Below are 24,650 nucleotides of genomic sequence, written 5' to 3' on the forward strand. Positions count from 1 at the left end.
TTGTATATTTAAAAGCTAATGGAATGATTTTTAAGAGATTATTGTGTACTCCTGTAGTGGTTAGTTCAAAGCTTCGCGAGGTTATGTGATGTGTAATATGATCTTGTCTATGTACAAGGATAGTAGAATTTAAAAGTAAATAAACTAGCCAATGACAGGAAATGTAAAAGTTGGAAACAAACGTGTAAAGCAGTCAAATTCTAAACATGAAAAAGTTATATTATAATATCCAAATACTTGAGATTCATACCCTGCAGAATGATGATCTAAGCTTAAAGCTTTGGGTTCCTACCAGTGAACTTATGTATCATGTAAAATCCAGTTTTCTAAAAAATGATCCCGTTTTTGTTACCTACCAATAAACTTCTTTTATATAGTATTCTCTTGTACATCTTGTTTATAGTGTTCCTTTAACATTTGTGTTCACAATACATTATTTACCAGGGTGGGACAACTGGCTCGAGAAGAGAAGATGGATTTTGATAAATCAAGTAGAAACTCAAAGGAAAACACAATGGTTCGAAACAACAGCCAAGAAGGTAATTAATTTTAGATAAATTTTGAAATAAAGTCACAATTAAGATTTCTGAAATCAATTTACTACCTTAGTTTTAATTCCACAGATCTTTACTAATCGCATTTAGTAAACAAAAAAACAAATCACACATGTGTGTTACATTTATATTCTAAATCCTATTAATTCTTTTGTATAGTAAGTAATTACAGACTTAAAAAATGAAATAGCTTGCAGGAATACTGCAGATTAAAAATTAAACTCTTGTATTGAATTTCACCTTCACTCCAAACGTCTTTGAAGAAATCACCCAAGCCCGCTAATCACTTCCATTTAAATCAAAATATTAATTTAATTTATTTATGCAATACAATTACAGTTAATATTTATAACTATTTTCTTGTTCATAGCTCTGGAATACAAGAGGCTACGAGGTGTTCCTTTATTCTGTCAACAGTTCAAGAGTTTGTTCCACAAGAGAATGTTGTTTACCACCCGAAGACCAGTGACGTCTATTGTATTTGTAAGTAGAATGAAGTAAATGAAAATCAGTCTAATAAAGACGGCAATATTAACTAAGAGTGCTAAACAAGAGCTGGTAAAAAACTTTCTCAACTTTTCTATTAACAAAATTTCCAAGTTCTATTTTCACAAATCTAGAATCAAAGGTTTCTGATCCACTCTTGATTAGCATTAGTTTGTTATAATCCTACTAAAGCCATTTCAAGAGCTACCAGTTCAAGAGCAGACCAAACTAAAACAGTCTGATAGAAATTAATTTTAGAAGCAAACTACAGTGGAAATTTGGCCAACCAGTGGAAGTTAATCAGGAATATTTTTTTTACAAAATCCAATTAATAAATACAAAACTGTTGTTTACATCCTTGACCCCGGTTAATTGAAGTGAGAAGGACTCTTGTTGAAGAGAAGTAAAAGATTAAGGTAGAGGTTATAAAACAAATTTTGCTTTGCTACACCTCTATTAAAAAATCCATTTTTCAGCCACTTATAAATTCAGTTTACATTATTTTTAAATGTGTAACCCATCATATATTTTTGTTAAAGTTCCTGCTGCCGTTGTTGATGACCTGGATGACAGTGAAGAACGGACTGATGGACGTAATGCAGTCCAACAGGGACCCTCCGTTGACTATGAACTTGGGAACTTACGGACGGACAGACTCGTACGTTAGTGGACCCTACCAATACCAGGACGTTTACAAGATGTTGGTCAAAGGACAGGAGGGAACTGCTATGTCTGTGGAGGATGATATGATTGGTGGTAAGTGACATACAGAAAGACTATGGTAATAGTTAAACTAGGGTAGGATAGATATAGCTAGGCGCTATTTAACGTAGGCCTAGTAAGATAAATAATACTATTAGTGATGTTTTAGGTAATAGATTACTGGGAATGCCCTATTATTCTCTTTGTAATGCTATCTGATCTGTTTGAACTATATTAGTTTTTTTTATTATATTGAACCCTATTTATATTATAGGAGAAGCAAAATCGTAAATATTCTGAAAAGGAAAAAAATTGGTGGGGTCAGGAATTTAGTGGGTTGCAACACATTGGCAACTAAGTCATATTCAGATTGTAACATGAACATGATCTAACCAAAATAGGAGAAAATTTGATTAAATGAGTTGCTGTTTTTGGAATAGCATATAAAAATCTTCTCGAGACAAAACAGTCTAGTTAAAATTACACTTATTCTTTTGTTTGTAGCTCTGCTGCAACAAGGTGAGAAGAATGTGGCCAGATACAAGACCAAGGTGATTGTCGCAGCAGATTTCAACACGAGTGCCAACACGGCAACCGCGTTGTACAACGGTATTGCTTTCCACTCATCACCCATCGCTGTCAATCTGATATCCAATACGTTGCTGCGGGCCAGCAGTAACACGGCTAACAACACTATCACCACCACCAATCATCCACTGGACATCAAGAACTTTGTGGTAAGTTACACCTCACATCGTAGGACGTAGGGTCTAGCCCGGAACCATTACTTAGCCTAGGCAATAGAGGGTTGCTGCATCATCAAGTAGATAAAATCCATTGGTAATTGGCGGAATTTGAAACTGGGACCTTGAGGACCAAAGTACCAAGCTTTACCACTAGACTAGCTCGCTCCCCAGATAAGTCACACCATTGGAAAAAGAAGTCCAACAATTTTTCACTACACACAAAAAAATTGATTATTTCACTCTCCCTAACATACTTTTTAGTTTATTCTAACCAAGGAAGATTTAAGTTGGAAAATAAGATGTCTTGAGGTCCAAAGTTTATTCCAACTTGCATCCAAGGAAGATTAAGTTTGAAAGAAAAATGTCCTCCTGTTGAAAATATAGTATTGAGGTGTAGAAGGACTCTTGTTGAAGAGAAGTTAACAGATTAAGGTAGAGGTTATAATTTTAAACAAAATTTATATAGAAATTGATAAAGTAGGGATTTTTCTCTACTGTTTTTTTCATCCCTGTTTTTAAGGTAAAATTTGAATGATTTTAAAATTTTTCCACTAAGGGAATTTCACGATTATGGAAAATGTCTGCAAGTTTCAATTTTCAAAAATCTACAATTTTACTGTCTCAAATAAATATTGTTAAGATCTCAGGAAAATATTGTGAGATAGAACAATGATTCTGTGTTACTATTAGTATAGAATGTTGAGCCATCTAGAATTGCAATTGGGCCATCCTTAATAATACACATCAATTTTAAAAATGTACCTCTTGTCAAAATATTCACGCTCAAACGTCCCCATGTAACAGGGCGCGTGCAGTCAACTCAACGACATATCGCTGTGGATGTCAGCATTCATGTGGCTCATTCTGGTACCGATGGGCATCAAGGGGTTCGTGATGGACTTCATCCACTTCCCTCACTTTGAGAGGGTCAACAATGCCAAGCAGTTGCAGCTGATGACAGGAGTGATGCCGGTTACTTACTGGGCAGCGTGTTTCTCCTGGGACTACATCATCTACTGTCTGTCCGGCTGTACCATGTTCTTCATCATCTGGGCGATGGACTCGGCCGAGCTGTTCACCGAGGCTAGAGATTACGGTAAGGAAATTATGACAATATAGAATATGATAATGTTATTTGTGAGATTATTGTGGATACCATAGGTAAAATTAAACATATATTGTAGTTGTAATACAAGATTGGTAAATTAATGTAGGCATGTAAAAATTTCTTGAGGTAAAGGTACTTTTAATCTGGACAATTGCATATACAATAGTTCTGGAAGTTGTTGACATGTTTCTCCTTGCAGGTGTGTTTTCCCTGATCTTGTTGACTTATGGAGTTAGTGCAACGATGTGTGCTTACGTTTACAGCTTCATCGGCAAATCAGCCACAACTGCTGCGTCTGTATTCACCCTGCTCACACTATTCACAGGTTTGTTACAATTTTAATTAATATTCAATTTAAAATAGAATAAAACAATTTGTCGTAGGTAGATGTATATACTTTGGTCAGTAGTCCTATTTTGCACTTTTGGTAACAGGTGTTTTTTATGTAATAAAACAAGAAGGAATCATCTAGTGTAGGAATGGTTCACTTGAAGAAATGAGTTTATCACACCGAAAGCATATTTTTGACCCTCACTAATTTTCTAAAGTTGAACTATAGCTTGTTTTGAAAAGAGTCACTCCAGACCCCAGAAAAGATTCCTCATCATTCTGGCTTTAGTTACTGATAATACAAAACATAAGAACAGCCTTTCATACCCTAGAATGTTAGGTAAAATTATATAACCAGCACCATCAAATGTTTAACAAGTTCAAATTATAAAAGCAAAATTATTCATCTTTATTTGTGTAATAAATTCTGTTGTTATGAGTGTTATGAAATTTTAAATTAGCTGTAATAGTAATTGCCAAAGAGAAAATTGTATAATATTTAGATAGCAGATTAGTGCTGTGAAAGTGTCCAAATGTATATCGTATCGTTTGTTATTTGTCGGCAGGTATGATTGCTCCAATGGTGATGCACTTTATGCTGCGACTGTCGGATAGTGAAGGCACTTTTGTGTCGTCTGCTTTAATCGTGCCTTTGGACTACTTGTTGAGTCTCGACCCAACGTACGCCTTCGGCAGCGCCATCATGAACTTTGCCTACATCTTGTCTGAGGACAGCGCCTGTAGCCAGTGCGACAACAAGGAACTCAAGGCCGCCATGTGCACTGGTAAGGATTATTAAAAAAAGATTTGTTGAAATTATTTGTGAATTGTTAGAATGTGATTTATGATATTGTAGTAAGTAGGTTATAGCTAATAGATAATGTAGTTATTTAGTCGATAAGTGATGTTTTAAAATGTCCAGTTTGTTTTCGAATGAGTAGCAACTAGTGATGTTAATATTTTAGAACTCAATAACATTTCTTCTTGAGGTTCAGACTATAGTTTTTAAAAGCTTCCAGTGTCTTGGCTTCTATCACGGCCCAATCACTGAACGGAACGGACCCTAAAGTTTCGGCCATGGCAGCTGTGAAGGCGTTGAGCTCTTGTACACCGTATCAGAGACAGGTTCTGATGCTGTACAAGAAGTGTCAAATCGGTGAGGTTGTGTGTGGTTTAGTGAGTTGCTGACGAGTTGAGGGGTGGTGGATTTTCTCATTTGTTCGCTGGAAAGAAATGTTCAAAAGCTGTGTTATAGGGAAGCTGAAAAGGTCAAGTAGTAAGGATTGCTATGTGTGCAGAGAGTATGGTGATATTCACAAACTGAAGGATACATACATGTAAAAAAGTTATCCTTTACCTGTGCTTGTTGAGTGTGTACTTGTTGGGTGAAAATCAATTGAGGACGCAGAAGAGAAAATTGCACTTTTTTACTCCCAACTGCCATTCATTATAGAAACGTTACTCAACCTAACCACTTATAAAAAAAATCCCTTTAGAGTAAATGTAAATAGTGAAAATGTAAAGTGATTTTTACTCATTTCCGCGATGGAACCAATCAATGTTTACTTCCAAAAGATTAACATTGAAACTTTGAAGGTCCATGGGATGCTGAAGGGGATTTAAACAGAAACTACCTCCACTTTATGATATCACATGACAACATTCACATCTTTCTAAATTCACTGATACATTTTTGAATGTCAATAGTCAAACATTTATTAACAGTTTTGAATAGCGAGGTTGGATTTAGTAGTGGCTTACGATTTGCTTTGTGAAGGAAGATGTTTTGGCTTCTAGTTAAAATTTAGGAGTATTTCTACTATTGCAATTTCCTGTTTGTGGTGCAGAAGTCTACTAAAGTTTAATCTCTTATGCTTATTGCTTATTATTTCTTTTGTAAATACTTTTATACATCTGCTTTTTATTAGGTTCTTTTAAAATTATGTTAAGTTTTTTTCACTTTCTTCTCTTATGAACACATGATGAAATATTTCCTTTTTTAAGTACAAACACTCTTATTTTTTAGGTTCTGAGATATTTTATGAAGTTTGTCTAGACTGTTCCGTGATCCTAATTTTTTCAGGTTGGTTAACGCAATTCTTACCTTTCCAGGAATAACAACTTGTTAACTTAACAAATTTTGTTTTCTAGAAAAATCGTACCTGTCATTTCCTACTAATGAGAATCCCAACGGTCTACTGCAGTACGTCATCTTCCTCGCTTTTGATTGGATGCTCTACATGGGTATCCTCCTGCTCATAGAATACGGCTACATGAGCCGTGCTTTTCACTGGCTAAAGGTATGTTTGAGACGATGTTAGTTTTTAATTTTGTATTATTGTTTTTTTTTTTTTTTTTATTTTGTGTAAGGGAACGGTTCAGGCCCTGATCTTGTTACTATCTAACATCGACCTTTTGTTAGCTAACAACATTAATTGATAGCTCAATGACAAATGCCACCGAAATCCAGTTAAGATCAAACCAGCGACCTTCAGATTGAAGGTAAACTCTATAACCACTCGCCTACCCAGACTATTAAATTAAAAATTAATTTATTTCACACAAGCTGGGTGGTTGAGTAGTTGTAGTACTTTGATCCGTAGGTTGGCGGTTCGATCCCAAGAGAAGTCAAAAGTTTTTTGATGGTACGAACTTCGGCCCTGCTACCTTTTTAAGGCTTTAATGGTTGAAAAATGGCGAAGAACGCTGTAATATGATTCAATACTCATCTGCACCCTGATTTGTCAGCATTGTACAAGTCCAACCTAATCTAATTAGGCTACAATGCTAGCATTAGCTGGCTATAGCATTAATATGGGGATGTTTACTTCTATGAAATAGTCAAATACACTACTATACAAGAGTGTATTACCATAGATAAAACATACTCCCTTTGTAGATTTCTCATCCTTATGGAACAGCTGAAGCTAATTTTATTGTTAGTTCTGTACCTCACACTGTAGAGGTCGTGTTTTGATTACAATTTGTTTCTTGTTATTTCAGTAATTTAAACCCTCGTTTAACCAAATAAAACAATCTGATCATAAAAATTAACTCCTCTCCTAGTTATACAACCAAACAGTAAATCACAAATCATGAAAATAACCCTAAAATAATAGAAAGAAAATTTTGTCTACACTAGCGATCAGTATCAACATACATGAACTAGACACGAAAAACGAGCTTCAAAATTTACAATGGTATGATGAGTCTACTTATGTTGGTTAGTCTAATGGTGTTAGCAAAGGTATTGTGTTGGTTACAAATTCCATTACATTTTCAGGTCCAATGGGTCGGCAAAGATTTTGACAAACTGCTTTCGGAAGATTCGGATGTGAGAGACGAAAGAGACAGGGTCGATGCTGTTAGAATCAAAAATGGTAAGTTAAGAAGTTTTAAAGTTATGTACAGTATATGGTTTATATTTGGTTTCAGCTTTTTTTACGTATGTGTTATTTTCACCTGTGAATGCAAAGAGTAATGGAGTCAGGTTGTATTCTGTTTCTGTATTGGTACCTAAGGTTGTACAATCTTCTTAAAAAAAAAAAAACAATCTTTTATTTATTCATTTTCACTTTTTAAAATCACGTTTGTTGATTTCTTTTAGAATTGTCTTAAATACCTAGGGATTTTGTATAATTTGAATCAAGCATCACGTTGTTAATAACAACTTCCAAAAATGAAGATAGACAGTTATTTATACCTCAACAATCTTCACATTCACAGTAATTTGTTTTCATTGTATAAATTCATCACTATTCTAGGTGTGTGTGTGTAACCACTTTTTTAGTTTTTAGATTTTTCGACTTTGTGCTCGATCTCTCGAGCTTTTAGGCCAGGCTTGGCTTGGCTTGAAAATTGAGCCTCTCACAGACCTCTTTTTTTTACTTTCACAAGTAAATAATTCAACTAGCCATACCTTAAAATTGAGTTTATCACCTTACTTTGTACAATTTATATTTTATGGCATGGAAAATTACACTTCTCGCAGCCGTTTTCAAGTTGTGTGCAAGTTTTAATTATTTGGTTAAATTTTGTTTGCAGCCTGCACTAAAAGTAGTGTACAGTTACCTCTTCTTCCCGATGCAGGTACTTTGAATTACAGTTTAAATCATTTGATTATTTTAATCCTGAATGTCTTCGAATGGCTTATTAAAAACAGCTTTATTCAGTAATTTGATTACCTTCATTCATATTTTCTTTAGAACACCTTTCACATGTTCATGTTAGTTGCTTACGGTTGTAGTAAAGTTGAACTTGCTGACTAAAGCAGATAGAGCACACTTCACTTAGTGATTTGAAAACCCAAAATGCGTTTTGTCTTTTCTTTTTCCATTATCCTTTTGCAACATTATGTGAAATTCGCTCCACATGTGAAATGGAGTCATGTGCTGAGACTCAAATAAAATCTTTGTTAATATTTTTTATCGCCAAGTAAATTATGTTGTAGATAAAAAAAAATTTGTCAAAGTTTAAATCATTGACAATTTTATAAAATAACTTAAAATTCTGTTGGTTTAATCAGTTTTGATATAGAGTGATAGAGTGCCGAAGGACCGTACGTGATATTTTACCAAAATTCCTCTATTTGTATAGCTTACACTGTCCATGCACCATGGTATAGTTTATTTAATTTTCTCTTACTTTTGTTCAACCTATTATCTGCAAGCTTGAATGTCCACTTGTGTTTTGTAGATGTAAAAATGAACGTAATTTCAACTTCACATGATGTGCCAGATTTTGCATATATGAAGGAAAAACTCAGTAAAAAACTGGGTATAAACAGATCAGTTGAGGAACAAAGAAATAACAAAGAGAAAGTCAAAAAAGGAGGAGGTAAACATAAATGTTGATAAACGGGGGAAAGTATGTGGGTTTGTAACATCAATGTGTGGGTATTTCTTGGCACTGTCACCTGTTTTTACATGTATCTCCAAGAGGAGAAAGAATTCTTTTAGTCAATATTTTCGAGTTCACATTTTGGATAAAAACATCCATTTAAGTCCTGAACCCAAAATGGTTTTTGAGTGATGTTTGTGTGTGTATGTGTGTGTGTGTTTGTAAGGCTTAGGTAACAGGAAATGTTATAAGCTTACACAACACAAAACAAGAAAGTTCGGTTTAGGCCATGTTTGATTTTCGGGAAATTGTCAACATTAAGACAATATTTCAATACTTTTCAACCAAAATTACTATTTTTGGGCGAACCTACCTGTTTGCAAAAATCGAAGATATACAAACTTTACACACTTAGTTCCAGCGATCGCCACCACCAAACAGTTTTAAACAGTTGTGGAATGAGTGACTGAAGCAGTTTAAGTTTTAAAAACTCCATTTCTTTGTTAACTAAGAAATTAAAATGGTCAGTACATTATTAATTGCTATCTTGATGAACAATTAGATGAATAATGGCTTGAGTTCTTCCTTTATGTCATGTGTTAAACGTAGTCATTCGTTACTCAATTATAAAGACAAGGTTATAATTTATAAACAAAATTGTTCAATGTTTTTCATCAAATCAAAATAAAGAAACAAACACTGAGGAACTAAAAAGTAGCACTGAGAATCTTACAAAACACGTTTACAGTTCTGTTGGGTCCAAATTTGTAAATCTTTTGTGCACTAAAGTAAGTCCTAAACTGTTTTTGTTGACAGTAGGCCTATATGCATTAACTACTTGTGTTTGTTTTTATAACATTCATCATTGTTTTCTTGTGTGTGTTTTACTAACAATCATCATTTTAGTGTAAGTTTTATACAATCTTTGACTGTGGGTAGAACTATGCTGTACGTTCTATTCCTGGGTTTTAGTCAGTTTTAGTTAGAATAAAAATTTATTTAGTTTAATTAAACCTGTGAAAGAGTGTGCTGTGGGTGGTTACTGGGTTTTGTTGTATAAACCAACTGTTAATACCACTTACTATTTTTACGACTCAAATCTACTTATTATTAAATTGAGAAAAAGAGAAAATATTTTTTTGACAGGAGCTCACTCTGAGGAGGCTCATTCCATTCAACTAGGGTCTATTTGAATGGAACATTTGCTACAGATGGTTCATATAGTTGGTATGTTCCCAAGTCAACGGTAAAAAAGCTAAACAGTGTGTATAGAACTGAAATTGTAAAAAATTGTGTTTTGAGTTTTATATTTTTGTATGTATTGTTGGGGATAATTTTTAACGTTTTATTGTAAAATCAGGATTTAAACAAAAGTGTGCAATAAATATTTTTGGCTGTTAATATTACCAACCCTCATAGCAAACTGCATGGTTTGCACTCTTACATTTTTAATTTACATGTTAAGAGAATTTATTTTATGGTGGATTTCAGTCTTAAAAAGTCATTCTAATCGTGGTCTTTAGTTGAAGATTGTGTCAAAAACGACAAAACACTTTCATTCACCGATGTTTGCCCAAAAGCAGAGTGCCATCCTCAGAGCGACTGGACTTCTGCTCAGATGATGTAGAAAGTGTTTTGGCGTTTTTGACTCGGTCGTCGCCCGAAGACCACCATTCTACATTAAGCGAATATTGAAGTTATTCAGGAAAATTTACTATTGTTGAAAGCTTTGTTTTTATCATTACTAGTTGCTCTGATGATTATAAGATCATGGTAGTCATGTTCCATCTCTGACCAATAAAACAGGAGTTTTTCAACTGTATACTTTATTGGTTTTGGCATGTTGAAATGAAATGTACTATGCATATTTCTGCACGTTAGGCATTCGAGAATGGTATGGGTGATGGTTTCACTTTTAGATACAAGTTTAGGATTTAGTAATTAATTTTATAAGAATTAATATGTTTTTAATAACCAATCCATTCACCGTATCATAAATTTGGATATTAAACACAATTACACTTTAACAATGAATTTAACCCAGCTAAACCTTATCACTTGCAAATAATAAATTAGTTATTACTAGATTCAGCACTCTGCCTAGAATCTTGAACACCTGTACTTATTTCACACTTATTTTATTTTGAAAAATCAATCAAATCGCAAATTACCCTTTTCTTAAATCTTTTCCCTTACCACAAAGAAAAGAAAATATTCTGAATTCTTTTACAAATTTTGATTAAGTGTTTTGATTTGATATTATCTTTTTAAACCAAATAACAAAAAACTTAAAAATTTATAAGAAAATTTTAAATTAATAGGCCTAGTTCATTTTTAAACTGTCTACTGGAACACGTTTCCAATCTTATGTAAACGCCAGAAAGAAAGTATCGTAATCACTGGAAACCATTTCAGTGTCCATATTTTTATGTTAACTTTGTTAAAACATGTTTTTACTTTTAAGTGATACAATGGTGAAACTTAATGTGTATTTTTTACATGTAACCGAACAATTTGTGTTTTTTAAGTGACTATCCAAAAAATTCTTAAAATAACTTAGTTTAACCTTGTTATCTTTTCAATTTATTTTTTGGAACATTTCTAACAAACTTGATAAAATCTTATATTAAATCTTTAATAATTTCAATTTTTTTCAGATGACAGCGTCATGCTGGTTGTAGATGGTTTGGCCAAGAAGTTCAGCCGATCGTTCGCTGCCGTGCAGGGAGTCAGTTTCCGAGTATCCGCAGGAGAGTGTTTCGGTCTGTTAGGAGTTAACGGAGCTGGTAAAACCACCACTTTCCGTATGCTAACAGGAGATGAGAATCCGACAGCCGGCAACGCAAGGATACAGCATTATGACCTTGTCAGGAATAGAAGCAAAGTACGATAAACCTTTTCTTTTCAAGAATTTCTATTTCTCGATTACTTTTAATTATTACTGGTAACCGGTGTGGAACCTTTGATAACTGAAGAAGACATTCCATCACCAAAAAGCTGTAGCTGGTTATAGAATGAAAGTTAATGTTGATTGGTCAAAAGAGTGTGCTGATGCCAATATTTATTTTCTTTAGATTACAACAATTTAACACTTTTGCTACTGATCGCAACATAAATGCGATGCTGCGGTCATTGCCACGGACTGACTTGCACATTTTAATATTACACATAGACCGGGTGTCACTTGGTTAACAGTTCACGCAGACCTCGGGCCAGTGATGCACTAAAAAAAAAAAACAGTTAGTCATATTACATGCCTAATCATCATATCCACAGACCAAGTGATGCACATATGTGATGACATCCCTGTAGACCACTGGAGAGAATGCTGGGCCTTCAAATAGACTGTTACTAAGATATAATCTTTTAATAACATTGGGACACTGACGCAAATATGTGACGTCATTCTGGGTAGAAACCGACTGTCGCTGAGCGTCGCTGATCCATATGAATGAAAAATTAAGTACTATTGCGGTAGTAAAACGTGTTAACCAAATAGGATTGAAAGGCAACTTATTGTAAAATATATATCTTAGTATCAATAACTAAGGGGGGAAAATTTTATTTTCACATGAGCATACAACATAAGAGAACGTGTACTTCAGTATCCAAATGGCAGCGGTTAAACCTTGTAGTTATTAGATCAGTTGTAATAACCTAAAAAGTCTGTAAGCTTTTCCAAAAATTAGACCCATGATTCTCTATTTAATTTAGTTTCTGTACTATATCCAGTTTTAAATGTAGAGGTAAACCGATTTTAAATACAACTAAAATTTTCCTTACTTTTGTTTCCCCTCTTCAGATATGTCCAGGTTCGGTCCTGAGTAAAGTCTTGATGGTTTAAAACTGGAGTCAGCTGTCAATAGACATTTTACTTTTAATAAATAGTCCTGGTTTAAGACAGCTGTTAGTAACAAAGCTACACAAGAAATCTCACTTCATTCTGCACTCGTACTTGGGTTTAAGTAAGCCCAGTATTACTGAGATCTAGTAGCTTAACTAGGATCTTAACTTGTAATGATAATAACGTTTACTCAATACATTAATGGCTAATGACGCGTTCTATTTTTTACAGTACCTGTCGCAAATTGGCTACTGTCCGCAGTATGATGGAATCAACACATTCCTAACAGGCGAGGAAATGTTACGATTATTTGCAAACTTACGAGGCATCCCTGAGGCTCAGATTCAACCTCAGATTAACGACTGGATCTCACTACTCGGTAAGTATTACAACTTTAATTGTAGACTGTTCTCGATCATTCATTGAGGTTGACAAAAAAGTCAGAAAAAGCGAGTAGGTCCAAAAAAACAGAAAATAATAAACCCATGTAATAAAACCACCACTATTGTAATCTTTTATTTTTTGTTATGTTTTATTGTTTTATTTATTGTAATGTTTTTAAACCACCTATGGTTTACAGAGCTTCCTTGCCGATTTCATACCCCTATTTTGTTCAGGCACAAAATGTCTTTTCAGTCATTTCTTAATAAACATTATGTCAGCATTTGTGTCTAATCTTTGGGTGATATGGTTTGAAACAACTCAAACCATTACTAATGAACTGTGATATAATACTTGACATGATGGCAGGCCTAGATGAATACCGTCACCGACGTAGCAAGAACTACAGCGGAGGAAACAAGCGTAAGCTGAGCACAGCTATGGCTCTGATCGGAGACCCTCCCGTAGTGTTTCTGGACGAGCCGACCACAGGGGTCGACCCAGTGGCAAGACGCAACCTGTGGGACGTTCTGGGACGTTGTCAGAAGAGTGGTCAGGCCATCATTCTGACCAGTCACAGGTACGAATACCGCAGAAGTGCAGTTAGTGGTGACACGTTGTGTAAGAACAGTTGTGAGTGGGTTTCGGTCTAGAGAGAACCTATAGGCAATAGATCATTCAACTCGCTATTGGTTTTTAACCCATTGGGGAAGGGATTAATGCGCTGCCTGCAGTGCGATTAATTTTACCGAATTTGTAGACTTTTACTCTAATTGTTATAGAAAGAAAACCTTAGGTAATAAATTATTACTTCTTTTCTTTTGCTATTTTGTTCACAGTAAAATTGTCTACAAAAAAAGGGTAATTAGATAGTCAAAGTGTAAAATAAAAAAAAATAAAAATTATAAAGATTATAAACAATTTGTAAAATAAAAAATAAAATTTTCCAACTAACTTATTTTTTAAAAGTAAACTTGATTTAAAAATTCTAGGATCAATCCAGACACCAAATGACACTACTCTTATAAAGTTCAATTAATTCCTTGTGTGGAAAAATTACAAGTTGTTTACTTTTATAAGTAAGTAATAACTTAGAAAAAAATTTTGTTTTACCTTACCGCAGCTGATTTTGGGGGATATCTGGTTTCCATGGAAACACAACCTTGGTTGTTATTCGCAAACATAAATGAGTAATTATGCAAAACAAGAAGCAAGATATTTATAAACATCATAAAAGTAAGAAGAAACAAAGGGAAGAAAATAATAATAATTAAATAACTAGTGGTGCTGCGTAGCGGTGATACGAGCGGCACTCGTAAGTCAGCCGCCGTATGAGTAACGCTCGTAAGTTGGCACCAATGGGTTAAGTAATTAGTTCGTCTTGGGCAAAGAACCAGCTAATAGTACAAAGTAAAAGGTCACAAAACATGACATAGATAGGACTATATTTTCCTAATATAGGACTTCTTCAGAGTCAAGGTATCCTAGGTTCACACTCAGGTCTAGGTCCTAGGTCCTAGGTCTGAGGTTTTCACTCAGATGATGTCCAGTACTAGAGGATATTTTGTTGCCATTAAGTTGTGTGTCTATTAGACGCTAGACCCCATTTTGCTCAGGCAAGCTAACTGAAGCTTCCTTTTCAGAATTATTCCTAAACACTTAGTATTCCTTTAAAATATGGCCTGATTCCATGTCAATTTTTTTTATGACATTGTGCCAAACGTTTATGAAATTTTTGCAGTTTTTTTTTTTATTTTATTTTTTTATGTAAGTTAATTAAATCTATTCCTTCTTTCTCAATTTGAGTAAAATAAAACTAACAACTATCCTCTCTTGACAGCATGGAGGAGTGTGAAGCACTCTGCACTAGGCTGACTATCATGGTGCGAGGTCGGATGAAGTGCATTGGCAGTAACCAGTACTTGAAGCAGCGCTACGGCCAAGGTTATACAATCATGATCAAGCTGCACACACTACCTGCGCAGGACAATCTGCTGCAGCATCTCAAGATGAGTGTGGAGAGGGCGTTCACGTTCAATTGTACACTCAAGGATGAACACAAGGTGAGAATACTTTTTTTGTCCCACCTTCACAGCCTGAGAACCGTTTTACACATTATGAGGCAAAGCCTAGAGTTTCGCAGTATTATCACTTAGATTATAAAATACATCTGTGGTTGGCGGGATTCAAACTTGAGACTTTGGGGACCAAAGTCCCACGCTCTACTACTAGACCAGCATACTCCCTAGGCTTAGGTCTAAATGTACCGTCCTATAAACCGTCATTACTGAAGTTTGTTTTGTTTCAGAGTTTACTACACTACCAGATGACAGACACAAACATGCCTCTGTCTCAGATATTCAGTGAGATGGAAGAACTAAAGAAGGTACATTCCATTGTGGAAGATTACACGGTGGGTGACACGACGTTGGAACAGGTGTTCATCTCATTCGCTCGGCAGGGTGACAGTTAGTCTGCACCAACTTGCACAAATACCCGTCAACTCGCTTCAGTTCGTCTGAGAATGGCTGTGATAGGAGCCTTGGTGAGGCTTCCTAGGATAGTTTCAGGATGAGATTATTTCTTTTCACTCAGATTTTCTGCTAAAGTTCGTTATTCTTTCAAAGCCAATATCTTAAGAAACTTCAGTCGTATCGAGCAGTTAATTACAAGCAAATAACAGCTGCTTGTGTGGAGGAGTTTTGTTGGAGAAATGTTTTACAATATTTGTTTGTAGTTTCTAAAAGATACAGAATTTGTTGACAATGATTTTAGAGGCATAGGATAGTGTTCGGCTGAGACAATTTCTATTAATTCAGACAATTTTCTACAAGTTTTTTTTCCATAAAGCAGTTTTGTTGTTAACAGTTTGTTTTTAAAAAACTTATAGTTTCTTAGTGTTACAGAACTGATTGAAAATGTTGGTAAAGGTTAAAGTAAAATGTTTAAGACTTGTAAAAAAGTGGACCATAAAATGATATAACATCACATTCTACGGGTGTTACCTGCGTGTTTACATAGCACTTCTTGTTTTTGAGTTTGTATGTTTAACCGTGTTAAACTTTAATGTAAAATTGCTAAAGATGTATTAAAGAAAATATTTTCTTATGCCAGTTATTTTTGTGGTCGTTAAAGTACTTAAAGGTTTAAGAGAGTCTGATATTGATAATCTAGAGATTGTAGAAGTTTGGAATAGTCAAATACATGGTTGTGTCCTTTTGCACTCCTGGATTATAAACTGAATATATATATACGATAGAAGGAAATATTTATAAAAATCCCTTCTTATAAAGTTGGGATTATCCACTACATAAAACATAACTTTTTTTGTAAGAGTTTTGTATAAGATTGAAGAAGTTTAAAATAGGCACAATAATGTTTTGTGTCCTGTTGCACGACTGGAATATAAACTTAAAGTTATGAATAATAGAAGGAATGAAGGAAGTATTGATGAAAATCACCTCTTATAAAATTTGAGGAAAGTTGGACCTAACTTGGTTTTTTTCAAGAGTTAAGTTTAAAATTCATGGTTGAAAATATTCAGCAAAGTTAAGTTGTCACACAGTTGCAACCTAAGTTAAAAATGATTTTATAAAGATGTATTTTATTCGTACTATCTACTCAGTAATTTAACCATCTCGTAGGTTAGTTTCAGGCTTTATTTGTTTCATGCCGTGACTACCTATATTTGTGGCAGCTGTTTTTTTTTTTTTTTTTTTTAATTACTGAGAGATTGGGTTGTATATAAATAAATTCATGGTATTTATTAGAAGATGTATAATTGTATAAATACAGAACAATTAAGTTCTTAATTAGCTTTGCCAAAGAGAATCTTTATGTTAATTCATTGATGCATTAGGGTAGAAATACACATACAGCGACTGGGAGCGGAGCGGAGCGGGGCGATCTAGAGCGACAAAATCAAACCTATACAATCAAGTAGTAATGAGCACACAAACCGCTGTTGCGAGCGTAGCGGTTAACTTTGGTACAATCTCGTTTGTATTTCTAGCATTTAGGAGCGGAGCGGGCAACGATCTTGTGGACATTTTTTGTTCCACTTACGCCAATTGGCTGATCTGTACGCCCATTCTACAGGAAACGGAAACTACCCAGAGCGTTTTGAAACCTTCTTGAACCTTCGAAACTTTTTTTTTTAAGAATGTATTCAAAGGTCGAGGTACACATGTATTGCATAAATCAGGAACTCAAAACAAATGTACCTTCCTTTCTCCATTCACTCCATGCAACTACTATCAGTTTGAAGCATGCAAAATTAATGTTTTTAGCCAAGTGTTTTGCTGTGCTGCAAATTGCGTGCAAACTTACTATGTGATATCTTGGAAATGATTGAGCTCTCGTTCGTGTTGCTCTCAATAGTCGCTGCATGTCGCACCGCTACAGCTCGCTCTAAATCACGCCACGCCCGCTCCTCTCCCAATCCCCGTATGTGTGTTCCTACCCTAAGACAGCTAAATGTTTCTTAAGTGTTGGTAAGTGTATTGTTGTGTTGTTCTTATTCAGACCTAAAATAAAACCACACAATCATCATTTTACACAAATGTTACTGCTACTTAACTATTTTATTACTTTAGTTTTTACTACAAATAATTCAATGAAAGTGCCTTCTAATTTTTGTTGGGTACTCCATGATATACACACACAATATGATAACACACACTAAGAGTTTAAAGATCTGCATAATATCTCATTTATTTGAACTAGCTTTAATTTTTTAATGGTTTAGACATACTACGGCAAAGTATTATTTTACTTTTATTTATTGTTAAATAAATATTAATATATAACCTTTAATCTTTGGTTAACTTATCCTTAAAATATAAAATACATTGTTAGAAAACGAGAGATCCCCTTATACTACTTGGATATGTGATAATTAAATCTCATTAGGGAGCAAATATTTTTCCCTTAATTGGGAATGTTATTTTTATCGTTAAAAATACTTCCTTCTGTATTTTGTTTATTCCTATACTAAACCTAAAAAATAATAAATAAAATGCTGTGTTATGGGTTTCTAGTCTACAACTACACCAGACTGAAGTATTATTTGAAGATTTTTCAATATTATTTTCTATATAAAAAACAAAAACAATAAAAACATGTACGGTATTTTGGTTTTAAGTCTTAAAATGTGTTATGAATATTCCCCCATGAATATATGGGTTTTTATAAAAGGGTTTAAGGATAAGTTAAATTAATTGTTATAAAATAGAGAAACTTGTTTTATGGGAGTAGTTAAACTGTTTTTATCTTGTATGTACGTTTTTGCTATATTTGTGTCAGTGTGTTTAATAATTAATTGCTAATACATCCACTATTATAAACTTTATGTTGTAACACTATAAAATAAACATCGTCATTTATTTTCTATCAGAGTATTTGACTATAACAGTTTCCAATACAGGGTGAGGCAGTGAAACGGCACAATTTTGAAAAATCACAAATAATTCATTTAGGAAAAAATGTTAGTTGTTTTAACATAAATCTTAAGTTCATGAGTGGAAATTAATTTTTCACCTTAAAAATAATAACTTATTTAATACATTGTCAATAAAATGGTGTACTTGGTTTTGCACACATTTAACATCGATTCATGTTGAATTATGAATTGAAATCAGCCCATGACTTTTTTTAGCGTTTTCATAACATCTGCAATCTTTTTATAATACTTGTTCGTGCTAGCAGTGGCTTCTAAGCTATTCGCCCAAAGGAGGATAGCTTTCCTTAATGGCACGGTAGCCCGTGGCGATAGAACAGAAAGTGCGCTGAGCACAAACCATAATATCCTTGTTGTTTTGTAGTATGCCTTTACAGCAAACGCGTGTTGGGCACTCATCCTATGCTCCATGTCTAGTGAAATTTCCACTTGTCTAGACACCTATGGTCATTTGTCCCGTACTTTAATAGCCCCCAGGCTTGTTTGTCAGCTGGTATCGTAATCGTGCCGTTTCACTGCCTCACAATGTAAAAGTTATTTTAGGTTATCAAACTGCTTTACTTTCCTTAGTTCCCTTTTCCAACTTTTCTTGTTTCAAGGTATCAAGAAAATAAATTGATTCAAGTAATCGATTTATATAAATAATCACTTAATTCATATTGGTATCAGTTTTGAGGGGTGTATAATGTTTTTATTTTTTAAGGCATAGGAGATAGTTGGAAGTTTTCAATAGATAAGTTACTCCCCATCAAAATTTAAAAAATAATAAAATAGGGATGGACAAAACTGGATTTTAGGTTATAGATGAGATTGAGACAAGATTCTTTTTTCTCATCATAATTCGAGACAAGATTATAGATCTCAGTACTAGCGCAAATTATTCATTTGCGCAGTTTCACAATTGGTAAATAACAATCTATTAAAACAACTAAAGTACAATAACTAATTATTTATTACAAAGGTAGATACAAAAAGAGTGTTCAAAATAGCAAAAGCTTGAATATTGATGAAAATCTTGAATAAGAAAAAATAAAACAGCTTTAATGTAATGTAACACACATTAACATGTGTGTTAATGTGTTTAACTGTAACATGCGTACCAAAACTTACTGTATCACAACAAAAACCGTTGAGACAAAAGAAAGTATTATATCTGGTATAGACAGGACCAGGGTTGTAACAGATAAACAAATTACCGGATTAACCGATTTTTGAGTGTAGATGGTTAAGAAAGTTTCTGCAATACCTGCAATACAGGAGTGTGTTAATGTTACGTTTCCTTTTCAAAGACGTTCTAACTTTTTTCATAATCTCGTCTTTGAGCAAAGTCAATCTCGCTCAAACTAATAAGAATTTTATATTTTTGCAAATTTCTCAAAAATTTTAGATTTATTGGTATTAAAAGTGTTCAAATTCAACTAAATTAACTCCTTTTAACTCTATCCTTTTAATATTATTATTTTGCTTAAACAAAATGGTGCTACCCCAATGCTGTAAAAATGATGGTTCAAAAGTTATAGCTCATAGCAAATTTTGTGATTTTACCCATGAAATAAATACCTTAGTTACTCCCACTGGTGAGGTGGGAAGTTTTGAACAGAGAGTTGAGTTAAAGCTGCTAGGCCCGCCAAAACCCGATTTAGTTATTTACACAATGTCAAAAATCCTGTAAAGTAGGAAAGGATTTATGTTTGTAATGTTCAATAATGCCCAAACAGGCATTATCTTCTAAGTGCTTAAATGTCACCGACATCTACCCACCATTTGTAAATTTGCGTCCTTTGCTCAGTTCCCGCTGTTTTGTGCACATGGTAAAAGTATCCTGTTTTGAGGAGATTTGTAAGTAGGGATAAGTTCTGTCCAAAGAACTTATAATTTAAATTACCGTAATGGTAATGTTTTTATTTTCGAACACCCTAATCAATTAAGTTAAATATAATAAACCCAATTAAAATACCAATTTATGTTTTAAAAATTATTATGTCTAGATTGTATAAAAACGCTAGTTTACTCTTACTTACTTACTTACTTACTCCCAGGGCCATTTATATCGGAGGTGATATATATAAAAACGCTAGTTTACAGTTATTAATTTTCAAAATTTTTCCCGGACCTACCTGGGCCTACCCGCCTACGTGGGCGTGGGCGGTATTCTACCCTCGGTACTGGAGGGCGGCTTGGGCCATTCCTGCACCAGGGTGCTCCATACCTGGCTACGCCACTGGTTTGTAGCGCCAATTTATGAGGGGAAAGTTGTTTAGAATCAGGGTAATAGATGGACTGTAACAGTGACTATCGCTTACATGATTCTGGATTAAGGACCAGTTGATCATAGTAACAAGGCTACACAGATCATTCACTCCATTATACACTCACCTTGCTTTCACCACGTTCAGGTTAAAATACAAAGCATCACTGTCTTGCTGAAGTCGTAAGTGAGCTCAAGAATAAGCCCAAGTTCAAGTTGTCGGACATGTAGAGACAAATTTCATATATTACCAAACTATCCATTTAGCAGCCAAGGTATTCTTTTTCCAAAGAGTTAAATTGTACCTGATTCAAGGTTAAAACTTTTTTAAACAATTCTCAGACAAATGCTATGTATGTCATTAAATAACCATTCTTATAGTTGACTGAGAGTTAAAAATCAGTTAGATAAAACTAGCAAATCATGCCCCACTTTTTAAAGTCATTCTTGTTTATTTAAAAATATAATTGATCCGATGAATAACAAATTAAAAAAGGTTTGTAAAGTAATATTTGTGGAACATTACCCGAATCCTCTTAAACTTAACTTGAACTAGCGGAAAAGGAATTAAAATTTACAGAAGGTCTACAAAAATTATATTTTATTATAAAACAATTCATAGCATTTATAAGTGTAGTTTGGTTATACAGAGGATTACATAAAGCTACCTTTCATTAAAAAAATATATTGTGCACAATTATAACACACGAAAACAGTCAAAATAACAGTGAAACTATACTTATTTCTGCATCAAAGAGTTGTTTAAAATATTGCTAATAAAATAATATCTACATGAAACAATAACTTATTGCTTTGCAGTTTTTAGGTATTAATAAATTATGATGCTAAACACAAATCAATCCAATTTGATTTAAATAACGAGAAATCTTTAATTTGTTATGGACAGAATTAAGATTGAATAAAAAAAAACTTTATATGAAAGAACAAAAAAAAAAAAGAAAAAAGGTGGGTGTGTTGTTAGCGTATCGGACTACAATGCAGGTGGGACGGGTTAAATTCCCGGCACATGAACAGGCCTTGAATGGGTTTGGACCGCCTTCCCAAGCGTAATTAATTAACTTGACTTAATTAATTAATTATATTATGATTATGCTTTCATGAAAAACCAATGGATATTTTTTTACTGTTGTGGCTTTTGATTCATACTGTGATTTTTCCAGGTTTCCCCAACTACTTATCAACGTAAATTATCAGAAAAGGGTTTTCTTACAGAATTGTTCGATAAAAGCTGTTAAACCAAAAGCTTAATACTTTCTGTTAACACAATGCTGCAAATGTAGAAGAATACATAATAAGAGTAAAAGGCAATTTTAAGACAATAAGCTTGAGGAAATAAATAAGAGATATCAATAACTATGAAAAAGAATAAAACGCTATATTTCTACAAGTTAACTTTTACAAGTGAACACATCATAGGTTTAAGGCACTGACAAATTGCTAAAATTTCTTTAAATATATCAAAGAATAAAAATACAACACTTAGTTAAATTACCTCAGGGCCTTATAAAGCATCCTTTCTCTTTACCTCAAATTATTCGTAAAACTTTGTTGCAAATCCATACAAAAGGTATGTCACTGAAATGTGCATTCAATTTGTTAAGCAAAACGTAAGATATTTTACTAAATTAAGTTTGGAGGGCTAGCTTTGGAAAGGAGTATATTTTCACCAAAAAATTCTAAAAATAGACAAATAATATCAAGATATAAACTCAAAAAGTCTAAATATTTCAAATTGAAACTTTAAAAGTTAAATTTGTTATCTCACAAAGCTGTGATTGAACTTACTTACATTAAAGCAATTTATTGTTTTTTTGGGTTCTGTAAAATAACATAACAAACTATACTAATATTTAACAAAGATTTAACAAATAATAATTAAAGCCTTTTAACATTAACATTTTGTGTAAGACACTAATATCATACAAATATAATTCGAAAAATAAAGGTTTATAGACGTAAAATTGATAAAACATGTAACAATTCAACTAGAATAAAAACAATGGATTTAAGAAAATATTTTAAATTTATATGATGGCTTTATGTTGAAAGACATTTTTATATTTTATGCCATAAATAGCTAAATTCTATTAAAACTCTGGTAATCTTACACTTTAAATATTGTTAAAGACAAACTTACTATACACTAAATGACATGGCACAACAAGAACACATGGATTAAGAAACGGTTTGGTGGATACAAGTTCGTTAATATACATAATTTTCTATTACAACTAACAAATTTATATATACTTAAAAGAACTATTATTGTTGACTTTTCACAAATTTATTTAATTTAATGTCACGTTTTAAATAAAAAAAAATATTATTTAAGTTAAAAAAAAATTCATACTACTTTAAAACTGATTAATCCACCAAACAAAACCATACTTATAACAGTCATAACCTATCTAAGTAAAAAACAAGGCATAGTAAGCCGCAGTCATTAACAGAAAACAGCCCAGCCAGAAAGCGAGGAAGAGTCGAATCACACGTTTGATCTTGTCTTTTGGTTTCATCGGTCTTAAATCAACTTCTACCGGAAACTCTTCCAGACTTCCTGTATGAGGAGGAAATCGGTAAACTCGGACGTTCGACTGAGCCAGCCTTTGCCCAGGGTCCTAAGATCAAATTTAGATTTGAGTATAAATAAATGTAAAAAATATTATTGCAATACTGTGGTAAAAACAGCTGTTTTAATACATTCATTGTGGGCAGCGAGCTAGTGTAGTGGTTAGAGCGCGGGACTTCGGTTTCTTAGGTCCCGGGTTCAAATCACCAATGGATTTTATCAAAGTGATAATATCTCAACCCCAAGGTCTAGCCTGAAGTAATGTGGAAAAGAAAAACAATTCCGAGCTCGTGCCTAGAAAAAAAAAAAAAAAATACATTCATTGTACTGTATCCTTTGGGCAAAAAGAACTAACTGGAGTTGAGGATATCAATCACACATTTTATATCTGTCTTAAAGAAAATAGTTCCTATTCACCCATTTAAATTTCCTGATAGACACTGAAATGTAACACACACATCAGCAATCACACAAAATACACAAGGCCTAGGACACACCAGCCGAGAGAACGCCTTAAGGTAAAGATTTGTCAAACCTTGTTTTTCAAGGGATCTGATTTGTAGGAGAAAGCAGTCTACCTACAACCGCCTCCGTGTCATGATAGCGCTATCGTGTTGTTTCAAGTTTAAATGTCTTGTGTGTATGTACCGTACTGATTTTGATGTTTTTGACGTGTTGCAAGCTCTGTTGATGTTGCATTGCATCAAAACATGTCAGCTTCAAATAATTGAAGTTAGACACAATTTTGGACTAATGATGGAGGTAAGCCTAAAAAGTCATATATACGTAGTCCAGGGGCTATCAAAATGAAAATTCGGAATTTTGTGCCAGAGTGGACTCTGCTATACAGGTATGCCTGCTATCCTAACAAAATAACTTAAAAACACTAAATATTTCAAACCAATATTGTTAATTCATAACAATGTACTAAGGTTACTAAGTTGTACTTTCTGTAAAAGGTTTCCATTGAGCTCCCATCACAGACAAGCTGGCTAGTTCAAATCTGAATCTAATCCTAGATTGTAGCCAGTTCCCATCCCTATAAGATGATTAGTCTTGTCATATTATTCAAACAAATTGTGGAAGAAAATTTATACTCCTACCAAGAATAAATTTTGCTCTGTGATTATTTCTCTGTTGGGAGGGGTTGATTACTGATGCTGTTGTCAGATGTGTATAGAACAGTGTTTAGAAGAAGAACATATGCACAAGTGGCTTAGGGAGTTCAGTAGCCACTCACATTTGCACAACGGGTGTTCATCAGTTCCCATCGAGACAGTGAGTTTTAGACTGGGGGAAGGGCTGACGGTGGACCTTGATGTTCTTATAGCGACGTCCCCTATTAGTTATAAAATCTCTCTTGT

The 24,650-nt window shown here is 33.8% G+C and overlaps 2 protein-coding genes across 4 annotated transcripts in view; one reads left to right on the forward strand and one right to left on the reverse strand.

The window, feature by feature from the left end:
• LOC128996316 (phospholipid-transporting ATPase ABCA1-like) overlaps positions 1-18,379 on the forward strand; it is a 114,938-nt gene extending 96,559 nt beyond the window's left edge. Inside the window, exons 18-32 of one of the 3 annotated variants that reach the window (XM_054421561.1) lie at positions 445-539; positions 925-1,037; positions 1,580-1,796; positions 2,247-2,479; positions 3,293-3,584; positions 3,796-3,921; positions 4,493-4,711; positions 6,078-6,226; positions 7,210-7,306; positions 7,971-8,015; positions 11,423-11,649; positions 12,841-12,988; positions 13,360-13,570; positions 14,831-15,053; positions 15,299-18,379. In XM_054421561.1, coding sequence (XP_054277536.1) covers positions 445-539; positions 925-1,037; positions 1,580-1,796; positions 2,247-2,479; positions 3,293-3,584; positions 3,796-3,921; positions 4,493-4,711; positions 6,078-6,226; positions 7,210-7,306; positions 7,971-8,015; positions 11,423-11,649; positions 12,841-12,988; positions 13,360-13,570; positions 14,831-15,053; positions 15,299-15,463 — 2,560 coding nt within the window. In that variant the 3' untranslated portion in view covers positions 15,464-18,379. Of the gene's footprint in view, positions 1-444; positions 540-924; positions 1,038-1,579; positions 1,797-2,246; positions 2,480-3,292; positions 3,585-3,795; positions 3,922-4,492; positions 4,712-6,077; positions 6,227-7,209; positions 7,307-7,970; positions 8,016-8,621; positions 8,763-11,422; positions 11,650-12,840; positions 12,989-13,359; positions 13,571-14,830; positions 15,054-15,298 lie in introns of all 3 variants that reach the window. The other 2 variants (XM_054421560.1, XM_054421562.1) reach the window with 2 other exon arrangements.
• A 3,688-nt stretch (positions 18,380-22,067) lies between these two features.
• Positions 22,068-24,650, reverse strand: part of LOC128997040 (glycogen debranching enzyme) — a 61,514-nt gene continuing 58,931 nt past the window's right edge. The window contains exon 30 of the mRNA XM_054422620.1: positions 22,068-23,335. The gene's annotated coding sequence lies outside the window, so the exon portion shown is untranslated. The remainder of the gene's footprint in view (positions 23,336-24,650) is intronic.

The sequence above is a fragment of the Macrosteles quadrilineatus genome, unplaced genomic scaffold (assembly GCF_028750875.1).
Source record: "Macrosteles quadrilineatus isolate MER2022 unplaced genomic scaffold, UCM_ALF_1.0 Scaffold_6__1_contigs__length_79288215, whole genome shotgun sequence".
Lineage (NCBI taxonomy): Eukaryota > Metazoa > Arthropoda > Insecta > Hemiptera > Cicadellidae > Macrosteles > Macrosteles quadrilineatus.